At 49.4% G+C, this 12,276-nt stretch overlaps 1 protein-coding gene across 4 annotated transcripts in view; it reads right to left on the reverse strand.

The window, feature by feature from the left end:
- Nucleotides 1-2,602: 2,602 nt before the first annotated feature.
- Nucleotides 2,603-12,276, reverse strand: part of CLDN14 (claudin 14) — an 81,636-nt gene continuing 71,962 nt past the window's right edge. For 3 of the 4 annotated variants that reach the window (XM_017894640.1, XM_017894639.1, XM_017894637.1), the window contains one exon: nt 2,603-3,754. In XM_017894640.1, coding sequence (XP_017750129.1) covers nt 2,954-3,673 — 720 coding nt within the window. In that variant the 5' untranslated portion in view covers nt 3,674-3,754 and the 3' untranslated portion in view covers nt 2,603-2,953. Of the gene's footprint in view, nt 3,755-11,951; nt 12,048-12,276 lie in introns of those variants that run through there. The other variant, XM_017894638.1, reaches the window with a different exon arrangement.

Below are 12,276 nucleotides of genomic sequence, written 5' to 3' on the forward strand. Positions count from 1 at the left end.
CATTCCAGCCTGGGTGACAGAGCGAGACTCCATCTCAAAACAAAAAGAAAAGGTATTTTTTCTTTCATTTGTAACAGGTCTATTAACAAGAATAACTTCATAAAATGCTGTCTGGATTGTGCCAATCAAGCAAACACTGGCAGTATTACTCTGCTGGTAGAAAATTGTTTTTCTCCTCTTTATGGATTCAGATTTATTCCTTTTTTATAACTTAAAGAATAGATGACGGCCGGGTGCGGTGGCTCAAGCCTGTAATCCCAGCACTTTGGGAGGCCGAGACGGGCGGATCACGAGGTCAGGAGATCGAGACCATCCTGGCGAACACGGTGAAACCCCGTCTCTACTAAAAAAATACAAAAACTAGCCGGGCGAGGTGGCGGGCGCCTGTAGTCCCAGCTACTCCGGAGGCTGAGGCAGAAGAATGGCATAAACCCGGGAGGCGGAGCTTGCAGTGAGCTGAGATCCGGCCACTGCACTCCAGCCTGGATGACAGAGCGAGACTCCGTCTCAAAAAAAAAAAAAAAAAGAATAGATGACAACTGCTTGTTTCATCCTAAATAAATAAAGACCTCTCAGATCTCGATGCCTGGCCTAAATAGCATGGCAGATTCCAGCCTCCTCAGCTTCTCGGTGGTCAGATAAAGGCCGAGATATGTGGCACCCACTCCTTCCAGAAGAGTCATCTGTTGCCTGGGGTCTAGAGGGTCATACAAAACAGACAAGAAGCCAGAAGCGGTGGCTCATGCCGGTAATCCCAGCACTTTGGGAGGCTGAGGCAGGAGGATCATTTGAGGTCAGTAGTTCAAGACCAGCCTGGCCAACATCATGGTGAAACCCCATCTCGACTAAAATACAAAATTAGCCAGGTGGGGTGGCATGCACCTGTAGTCTTAGCTACTTGGGAGACTGAGGCAGGAAAACCGCTTGAACCCAGGAGGTAGAGGTTGCAGTGAGTGGAGACTGTGCGACTGCACTCCAGCCTGGGCACACAGAGCAAGACTCCATCTCAAACAAACAAAAAAGAAATATGTAAGTATGTGTACAGCCGTTCCTTAAATCCTCCATTCTTCAATATTGCTAGGAGGCCCCTGAGAGATTTTATCACAACATAGTTTATTAGGTATAAATGGCAGAGCCTAAAGCAATCAGAAGAGGGCTGCCCAGTGTACATGTTACCGGTGTGAGCCTTGGCCAGTGGAGAAGCAGGTGCCTGACCCAGTCAGGCCAGGAGGAGGCACGAAGTCAGGAGAGCATTAGCAGGCCTCAGGCCTTGCTGGTTGCAGGGCTCTGGGCTGTGGGCTGCCTGGCCTGCCCTTTTGACAGCAGTTCTCAAGCCTCTTGCCCACTGTACTAGAGCCTCCCTGGCACTGAAGCCAGGGTCTCAGCAGGCCACACGAGCGAGCCTGGCCAGCGGGCTGCAAGCCTGCCACTGACCCACTGCGGCTCTTCCCTGCACTCAGTGACTGCTGGAGCCCTGACTCCCAGACCGCTGAGAATAGAGCGACTTCACGTGACAGCCCCTCTGTGTGTAAGTCTCAGGCCAAGCCCTTCCATGGAGTGAGCTGTTTCCTTCCACATTCAGAGCCTCAGGTTCGGGACAGAGGCCAGGTGCAGTCCGATGTGGGCCAAGGACATGAGCCCATGTGGATGTGAGAGCAGGCCCAGGCTCCCTGTGTGTCACCATGTGACTTAGATCACAGCCAGCAGGGATCAGTAGTGTTCTCAGAACCATCAGGCCTCCCCCAGCTCCCCAGACATTTTTCGCAGCTGCAGGAACAGCCACAGATGCTGTTCTCATGGCAGCCGGGACTGGCCACCCTAGAAAAGAAGCTGGTGAAGTCCCAATGGGGCCCTTTGGGGCAAGTGGTGCTTGTAACTGGGCTTTTTGCCAAAGCCTAGAAAGATAAGACACCGGCCATGTTTCACTCCGTTTTTCCTGTTTTATTTTTATTTTTTTTGAGACAGAGTCTCGCTCTGTCACCCAGGCTGGAGTGCAGTGGTTCGATCTCAGCTCACTGCAACCTCCGCCTCCTGAGTTCAAGTGATTCTCCTGCCTCAGCCTCCTGAGTAGCTGGGATTGCAGGTACCTGCCATCACACCCAGCTAATTTTTGTATTTTTATAAGAGATGAGGTGTCACCGTGTTGGTCAGACTGCTCTCGAACTCTGACGGCAGGTGATCCGCCTGCCTCAGCCGTCTAAAGTGCTGGGATTACAGGCATGAGCCACCGTGCCCGGCCCCGTTTCCTTCTGACTCTTGTTTTCTTACCAGTGGGGACCTATTGCTCACAGGAAGAAAATGACATTGTCCTTATTTTGTGACTTCTGGCAACTATCTTTTTCCAAGGAAGCCCCTTCCTTTCTGCCCTGCCTCGGAGTTTAAGCTGGTATACAGCTCCTAGTTTTTTCAAGCATCTTACAAATGGAGATCAGCTCCGTCGTCCTCCAACATCCTCACCCTGCATCACAGTCAGGACTCCACAGTGCTGTGGTCAGCACGGCTGCACGGCCCTGCAACCCTGAGCCCCACTGGGTTCTGACTGTGGTTACCAGCACCTTAGGAGACAGAATAACAGTCTGGAAGCAGAAACAGATACTGTCCATTTCATCAACAGCCACAGCCACAAGGTTTATTCCTGAATCACAAACCAACCCCACTGACCAAACTCCCAAGCCACTTTATATTAAACTTGTTATCAAATCACCCACATAAATACATATAATAAATACAAAAACAGAGGATTTTTTTTCAGTCTTTGGTATAGAGAGCTTTCTCCTCCTCTTATTCCCCCCTCTGTCTCCGTGCTCTAAAGACATTTCCTTGCGTTCACATTATTTCCTTGGATACAAAAATCACCCAGAAGTAAACTTTGTGCTGGAACCCCTGCCTCCATTGACAGTCCTGCCAGGGACCCAGCCCACGGTGGCCCAGGGGAGAAGCAGACCGTGGGGACTCACACATAGTCGTTCAGCCTGTACCCGCTGTGCGTGGCCGAGGTCACTGAGGGGGCCCAGTTGTCTTTGTAGGCAGCTGGTGGCTGGTAGGCAGGTGCGGTGGTGGCGGTGGCTGTGGTGGCCCTGGGCGGGGCCTGGTAGGGCCTGTAGGGTGCCTCGTCCTGGCAGGACAGGCAAAGCAGAGTGCCACCAATGAGCGAGAGGGACGAGGAGATGAAGCCCAGGTACAGGGCCTGGCCAATCTCGAACTTCATGCCACTGGGCAGCAGCGGGTTGTAGAAATTCTGCACCACGTCATTGGTGGTCCAGGAGACAGCCACCATGCATAGGAGACCAGCCAGGATGAAGAGGGAGCCGCCGAGGATGGCGAAGGTGGTCTTGGCGGGTGTGCCCTTGGCGCAGCGCGTGCACTTCATCCCGATGACCGCGCAGGCACAGGCTATGCCCGAGAGCAGGCAGGAGATGACCATGAGGGCACGGGCAGCCTGGAGGTCTTGGGGCAGTGCCAGCAGGGACCGGTAGATCTGGCACTGGTAGATGCCTGTGCTGTGCCACACACACTCCATCCAGAGCCCTTTCAGGTAGGACACGGCCGTGAGGATATTGGTGCCCACATGCGCCGTCCTTCGCCAGTGAGGCAGGATGGTGGTGATCAACGTGCCCACCATGCCCAAGAAGCTGAGCAGGAAGCCCAGGAGCTGCACGGCCGTGCTGGCCATGGTGCAGCTGCCTGCCTAGGCCAGCCGGGCAGCTCCCTGGGCCCTCGAGGTCACACCGCTCCTCAGGTGCTGGCCGGAGCCCTAATGAAGCCGAGGGAGGCGGGAGCAGGGAGAGAAAGGAAACGGGTTAAAGATTATCTCATGCACTTATTTCTGTCACCGAAACCAAGTTTTCCATAGGCCGTTGGTGTGGCAATTAACATGTTTTCAAAAATAGTTTCTGAGACTTCACTGGGTGGGAGAATAACTGCTTTCCCGGGAAGGCAGGATCTGAAGGGATGACAGCCGATGCTGGTCTCAGGGAAGGACTCCAGCCTCCTGCCGGAAGTTCTGCTTATGTCCACCCTCAAGCACTGCTGCTGCTTTGGCATCTCCTGTCCTTCCGTTCGCCAGTAACCAGGAATAACACTTGTTAAATCAACATGTGCTATTCATGCTTTGGCCTGACAGTGCTCAGATGTGTGCCAGCTGTGACTTAGAAAATAGCCCTGGGCGGTTGTCAGCATGAGGGGTTTTCTGAAGTGGGCAAATTCTCCACCCACGTGCTCAGGCAGGGAGAGGTTTAGTCCCCTCGGCAGGTCAGACGCTGCCTTCAGAATTCCAGAGCTGGATGTGACCCAGAGATTGTCAGCTGATGCCAGGGCAGGAATTTCCAAGGTCACAGCTCCTCAGGAGCTGCAGCAGGAGCACAGGCCAGCATCCCTCCTCTCCAGCATGGACCTCCGCTCCCACCATGCTGCCCATTCGCTATGCCCGCCTGTGACTGGTGAGGGCTGATCGAGGGTGACTTTATTATCAAACAGAGGCTGCTACCTGGCTATCAGGGACATGGGAATGCTGAGCCCTTTCAAAGGCTTTTAAAGAATTCTTAGCATACCAAAATCCAGGACACTTTTTGGGGACAAGGACCCAGCACCTATATAGCGCCAGGCATATAGAAGACACTAGGGACCGGGCGCAGTGGTTCATGCCTGTAATCCCAGCACTTTGGGAGGCCAAGGCAGGCGGATCACCTGAGGTCAGGAGTTCAAGACCAGCCTGACCAACATGGTGAAACCTCATCTCTACTAAAAATACAAAAATTAGTTGGGCATGTTGGCAGGTGCCTATAATCCCAGCTACTTGGGAGACTGAGGCAGGAGAATTGCTTGAACCAGGGAGGGTGAGGTTGCAGTGAGCTGAGATCGCACCACCGCACTCCAGCCTGGGCGACAGAGTAAGACTCTGTCTCAAAAAACAAAACAAACAAACAAACAAACAAAAAACACTAGGAAATACAGAAGGAAGGAAGGAAGGAGAAAGGGAAGAAGAGGAGGAGGGAGGGAGGAAGGAGAAAGGAAGGAAGTGGGGGCACAGAGAAAGGAAGGAAAAAAGGAAGGGATGAAGGCAGAAAGGGGAGGGGAGTGGAAGTCTTGAGTGGACACCACTAGCTTTTCTCTCCTGCCTGGGGCAAGGTAATCAGTGAGACCAAGCATTAGGAGGTCTGAGCCCGGCTGCGCCCATCCAATGGGTGACCTGGGGCTCAGCTTCTTTTTTGGTTCTGAAGGGAGAAAAGGGAAGCGTCTCTGCTGACGACAAGTCACTTCAGCGTCCCAAACCGGCGCAAAACTCAGTAGGCAAAACCTGCTTCTTCTTCTGCAGAGGGCTGAGCCTCAGTTAAGCAGTGCAGGCTTCAGGCAGGAAAAGTGGGCTGCAGGGTGTTGCCCATGAGACCCTGGGACATTGTCAAGAAATCCCCAGTGGGGCTTGGTGGCTGTAATCCCAGCACTTTGGGAGGCTAAGGCAGGTGGATCGCTTAAGGTCAGGAGTTTGAGACCAGCCTGGCCAACATGGTGAAAGCCTGCCTCTACTAAAAAAACAAAAGTCAGCTGGACGTTGGTGGTGCGCGCCTGTCATCCCCAGCTACTCAGGAGGCCGAGGCAGGAGAATTGCCTGAACCGGGAGGCGGAGGTTTCAGTGAACCTAGATCGTGCCACTGCACTCCAGCCTGGGTGACAGAACGAGATTCTGTCTTGAAAACTAAATAAATAAATAAATAAGTCCCCTACTAGATGGAAATCACTTGGTGAGTAAATAATAACTGATGTTTCTACTGGGAGTCTAAACCATCATCTTGCTAATTTAAAAACATATACTGAGTTTAAATGCTTTGGCATTGTAGGAGGTCATTGGTTCTGTCCTGATGAACGAACAAACAAAAATAAATAATAACAAAACAATGTGGTGCCTCACAGGACACGGAATGGACTGAAGGGGTGTCCAGGTGATAGGGTTCGGATTTGTGTCCCCACCCAAATCTCATGTTGAATGGCAGTCCCCAGTGTTGGTGGAAGGGCCTGGTGGGAGGCAAATGAATCATGGGGGCGGACCTCTCCCTTACTCTTCTTGTGATAGTGAGTTCCCCGGAGATCTGGTTGTTTAAAAGTGTGCAGCACCTGCCTGCTCCCCTCTCTCTCTTCTTCCTTCTCTGGCGGTGTCATGCCTGCTTCCCCTTTACCTACCGCCATGATCGTAAGTTTCCTAAGGCCTCCCCAGTCATGCTTCCTGTACAGCTTGTGAGAGCCAATGAAGCCTCTTTTCTTTAGAAATTATCCTGTCTCAGGTAGTTCTTTGACTCAGGTTGCATTGAGAGAATGGACTGATACACCGAGTATTTTCCTGCTGCTGTTTTGGATGACTATTTGTTCACAGCCTAGAATTTGTCACATGCACTATGCACGATGCTGGCTTTGCACAAAGCCTTTCTTCCCTCCACACAGCAAGCACTCACTCTGTCCAGGGACTGGGGACACCATCACAGTCTCTGCTGGCCAGAGAAGGACCAGGGCCGGCTGTCCTATGGTCACTGCCCTGGGGGAGGTGCTGGCAACAAGGCCACGGGGGCCACCCTGATAGGCACAGCCAGTGGGGGTGCCAGCGGACCCACCCACCCCACACCCTGAGCACACTGATGGCACCAGATGACTGGGCCTGAGCACGGTTTAAACACTGACACATTTCCTAGTTTATTCCCAACAACCTAATGTGTCAGTGACTGTTACCATCCCCTTTTTACACTTGGGGAAACGAGAGGAGCAGAGGACGAAAGTCCTATGCCTGGCCTGGCTAGTGTTCTCCTTGGTGTCATTCCTCCTTTAAACACTAATGCTTCGATGAGATGGGACTGAAGTTAGTGTAAGGGCTGAGGGATGGTGTTAGCAACGATTCTCCTTCCCACAGAGATCTCAGAACAGTGGCCTTGTCCCTTTTGCAGTGGTTTGGGCAGCCAGGACAACAAACCGCCCTGCTTTGCTAGGGACTGAGGGGTTGCCCAGGACAGGGACCTTCAGGGCTGAAACTAAGACAGTCCCAAGGAAACCAGGACCAGAGGCTCCTCCAGGTACCTAGATCTCCGAATGGCCTCTGAGATCTCTTCCCGCCCTGCTTTGAGGCTGCCTCCAGGGTGACGGCCACACAGGGTGTCCCTGGTCCAAGCATAATGGGGCTTCTTGCAGCTCTCACTGTCAAGGTCAATAATTAAGTATACAGACCCTAAAGAATGTGGCATAAAAGCCAAGCCCATTAGGCTAGGCTAGTGGACCAGAGGTTTATTGGAGGTCTAAATATTTATGGAGAGCAATGATGGCTAATTTTAGAAACCATTAGGCTGCTATTTTTAAACATGTGCTATAAGGATTTGCTAATTTAAGAAGTGAGTGTTAATGAGCCCCAAAATCCCAGACACCAGCTCCCCAACCTGCTTTCCTTCTTCCGTACCAGCAGCTGCTACTGGCATTAGGTAATAATTCAACTTCCCTGCAACTGCTTTTCACTTTGGGGCCTTTCAAGGGAAAAACAACTTTAACTGAACGCATCTCCCTGGAAGCCACATAAAATTCCTCCCTGATGCTCCGGAATCGCCCTGCCCTGCAGGGCTGTTTGTATAGGAAGGAACTTGCCCAAGCCTGGCCTCCCAGGGGGAGCAGCCCATGCAGGGCTGAACTGGTGTTCACCTGTGGGCTACCATTTTCCTGCAGCCATATGTGTGCATGTGGGAAGATTTGCTAGAGAGATACGGGTCCAAAACAAATAGGGTTCCAAGCATCAAGCTCCAGAAGCCCTCGACAGGCTGAGTGGCGGTGGGAAGGCAGAATCTAACAGGATGTGTTAGAGGAATCAATGCTGGGTCCTGCATTTGGGTTCACAAAACCCCAAAAGTACAATCCTGGGTGGGGAGTATGTGGCTTAGCTGCACAAGAGAGCAGGATTTAGGGCTGAGTTTCCCAACGACTGCATCTTGGAATGCTGCATTTGCAGGATGTCGTGTGTCGAGGACCCAAATGTCAAATATGTTTAAGAAAACCTTAGTGACTGTAGGACTTCTCATAGCTGGAAACGTGTCAATGTGCATTGTGTCTCTCCCAGAAAAGGTCTCATGTGCAGCATCCACTGAACTTATTTGACTAGAGACACCCCCCGCCACCCCTTTAGCAAAGAACAATTTGCAGTGAAATCACTTTGGCATGATAACTTGGACTTGGCAATGGTGAGATAGAGTGGGTTGCTGTATTAGTTTGTTCTCATGCTGCTATAAAGAACCACCCAAGACGGGTAATTCATAAAGGAAAGAGGTTTAATTGACTCACAGTTCCGCAGGACTGGGGAGCCTCAGGAAACTTACAATCCTGGCAAAAGGTGAAGCAAACACATCCTCTTTAAATGGCAGCAGGAAGGAGAAGAATGAGTGCCGAGCTGAGGGTGAAGCCCCTTATAAAACCATCAGATCTCGTGAGAACTTACTGTCATGAGAATAGCATGGTGGAAACCACCCCCATGATTCAATTACCTCCCACCGGGTCCCTCCCCACGACATGTGGGGATTATGGGAACTATAATTCAAGATGAGATTTGGGTGGGGACACAGCCAAACCACATCATTCTGCCCTGGCCCCTCTCAAATCTCATGTCCTCACATTTCAAAACACAATCATGCCCTTCCAACAGTCCCCCAAGGTCTTAACTCATTGCAACGTTAACTCAAAAGTCCAAGTCCAAAGTCTCATCTGAGACAAGGCAAGTCCCTTCTGCCTATGAATCTGCAACATCAAAAGCAAATTAGTTACTTCCTAGATACAATGGGGGTACAGGCATTGGGTAAATACCACCATTCCAAATGACAGAAATTGGCCAAAACAAAGCTACAGGCCCCATGCAAGTTCGAAATCCAATAAGGTAGTCATTAAACCTTAGAGTTTTGGTCGGCTTCGTCCCCAGCAGAGAGAGTGTCAGAAAACAATAGAGCTGTAAAGAATTTTGAAAATCTGTGAAGGGCACCGGTGAAACGCCAGAGCTGCTATAGGCCCTTCCAGCTGGCTCTGGTTTCAGGATCATCAGCTCTGAAGGGAGAGGGTTTTTTTGTGTGTGTCCGTTATAAACTTTTATGTTGTCTCCCTCTGTTTTCTCTGAGCTATGTTTTTCTTTAAAAAAGCAGGGTTCTGAAGCACACAGTAGGGTGCCCTTGTTTTGCTCACCTCCTGGCCCACCTGGACACCAACTGCGTCAACTTTGGCTCCAGATTAATCATCATTTCAACAGCAGTGGCCATGGGGATGGCCTGGCCAGGACTCGGGGAAGGATGTGTTGTCTACCAGCCTGTGTCTTGACTGCCTGGGGTCAGGGCAGTCAAGGGATAGGGACAGGGCCACCCTAGCTCACCATTGCCAAGTCCAAGTGACTGTGCCAAAGTGATTTCACTGCAAGTTCTTCTTCTTTGGTAAAGGAGGTGGTGGGGGTGTCTCTAGTCAAATAAGTTTACTGGATGCTGCACATAGAGACCAGGCTTCTTGGAGGGGTGCAGGGGTGGGATGGGTGGGGTGTCTGAGTCCCTTACTCTCCTTAACCCTCAGCAGTCTCACCTGCTGCTGTCACCTTGTCTCCTTGCAAAATCAGCCCCTGTGATGAAAGCTTTCCTACAGACACACATTGCTCCACGGCCCTTGTCTACCCACCCTGGTGAAGGAAATGTCAGCCCCAGAATGAAGGGGTGCAGGTCATCAGCAGGGAGTTGGGGCACAAGCCAGGTGTGGTGGAAGTTTCTTTCTTTTTTTTTTTTTTTTTTTTGAGACAGAGTCTCATTCTGTCGCCCAGGCTGGAGTGCAGTGGCACAATCTCCGCTCACTGCAACCTCCGCCTCCCAGGTTCAGGCCATTCTCCTGCCTCAGCCTCCCGAGCAGCTGGGACTACAGGTGCCCGCCAGATGGAAGTTTCTTTACCCGGAACTGCCCTGAGCCCCACTGTGCAGGTAGAGAGTTGGAGGATGTGGTCACCAGGGCCTTTTGCCTGCCATGTGGTCTGAATGGCTCTTGAGATGTTTGGGAATGAGCCATTATACATGTTTGTCCTAAAATGCTCTGACATGATGTTGGGTCCATTATAGAAATAGCGTAAAACCTGATTTGCTTTCTGTAAACTTATTAGAGAAAAATGAAGCGCCGCCTTAAGATGAACATAGTCATTGGCCCTTGAAATAATGTAGAGTTGCTTCAACGTTGATGTTCAGCCACTTAAGAAAATGTCTGGTTCAAAAACCTGAATGTCCTCACTGTCACCCCAACCAAATGGCCTCTTCATTATTATCTAGCTATTTCATAAATGCTTTAGGCTGGGGACGATGGCTCACACCTGTAATCCCAGCATTTTGGGAGGCCGAGGTGGGCAGATCACCTGAGGTGGGGAGTTTGAGACCAGCCTGGCCAACATGGTGAAACCCTATCTCTACTAAAAATACAAAACTTAGCTGGGTCTGGTGATGCATGCCTGTAATCCTAGCTACTTGGAGGCTGAGGGAGGAGAATCACTTGAAGGTTGCAGTGAGCTGAGATTGCACCACTGTACTCTAGCCTGGGTGACAGAGTGAGACTCTGTCTCAAACAAAACAAAATAAACAAAATCATAAATGCTTGAATTTGGGAACTAAAAATAAACTCAAGGGAGATTTGGATTCATCTAGATGAGATATATTAGCAAAACTACCCAACACAGAGAAAAGAAAGTAATTCTTATGCTATGAGGTATCTGCATGAAATAACTTCAACTAGTATTTCTTTTTCTTTCCTTCCTTCCTTCCTTCCTTCCTTCCTTCCTTCCTTCCTTCCTTCCTTCTTTCCTTTCTTTTTCTTTTTCTTTTTTTTTGACAGAGTCTCGCTGTGTCACCCAGGCTGGAGTATAGTGGCACTATCTCGGCTCACTGCAACTCTGCCTCCCACGTTCAAGCAATTCTCCTGCCTCAGCCTCCTGGGTAGCTAGGATTATAGGCCCCCACCACCACGTCTGGCTAATTTTTATATTTTTAGTAGAGATGTGGTTTCACCATGTTGGCCAGGCTGGTCTCGAACTCCTGGCCTCAAGTGATCTACCCACTTCTGCCTCCCAAAGTGCTAGGATTATAGGTGTGAGCCACCATGCCCAGCCTCAACTAGCATTTCCTAAGGACATCTTGGACACTGTGTTTCTTCATAATTTGCAAAACAAATGCGTATCTTTTCAAGAAGCTTAGGGATACTCTAGAGGGGCTATTTTTAGCACATTTTCTTACAGAAATATGTAAGAATGATGAGAAAGTGATCAAGCAGTACCTTGGAAAAACCATTTCATATTCATTTCAGATGGGCTATGCTGTGGGGTGTTGGCTCTAAAAATAAAACTTTCTTCATCACTATTCCAAACTTCCTGTAACTTTCCTTGGGTTATTTTTCAGACTGGCAGGCATCTAGATTTTAAATGTGTGAGGACTTCCTATGCCATCCGCATAGAGTCTTTCATGAAGTCTTTCCATGAGAGGCAGAGACAGGACACTTACATGACTATGACTTATTACTATCATGATAGTTACTGCTTGCTGTTATTATTTGAGAAAACCAGCGTGAAATATCTTACTCAAAATCATATGGACATGACATGTTCCATGAATTCCTCCCCTCTCTTTTGGATGAAGAGATAAAATCTATTGTTTTATAAAAGAACTGATTTGAAGAAAAGTTTATGTTAATACAAATGAAAACCATGGTGTGCAGTTAAATGGTTACAGAGGCTGTTTTCAGCTCAGTAAGATTGAATGACCTATTGATTTACCTAAAACTACAAACTTAAGTGACCATGACCACAAAAATTAAAACCCTTTCCGGAGGCCTTATCTCTCTCATTTCAACTCACCAAATTTCATTAGAATTCATTTAAAATGCAGTAGATCAACATTTTAAAATGAAATGATTGAGTTTCATTTGCTTCAATACATGGGTACCTTTTCAGAGCGATTTTTCCTGACAAGATAGTCAGGCAGGTTTGTTACGTTGCTGCTGTTTTCATTTTCAAGGTGCAGGTAATTAAAACTTGCCATCTGAGATTTAAAAGAAAAAAAATACTAGAAAAGTAAAACAAAACAAAACAAAAACAAAAACAAAAAACAATACCCCCCAAAACCCAGGAGGACATAAAAACGTTTCCTAAAGCCTTAGCTGATTATTAGACGACTAACGGTTAAGTGTTGTGTGGAAACACTTTATCTGGGGGTTGCGATGGACTGACCTGGTCCCCCAAAAGAGTCATGTTGAAGTCCTCCCCGCTCC

The sequence above is a fragment of the Rhinopithecus bieti genome, unplaced genomic scaffold (assembly GCF_001698545.2).
Source record: "Rhinopithecus bieti isolate Rb0 unplaced genomic scaffold, ASM169854v2 scaffold_25394, whole genome shotgun sequence".
Classification (NCBI taxonomy): Eukaryota; Metazoa; Chordata; class Mammalia; order Primates; family Cercopithecidae; genus Rhinopithecus; species Rhinopithecus bieti.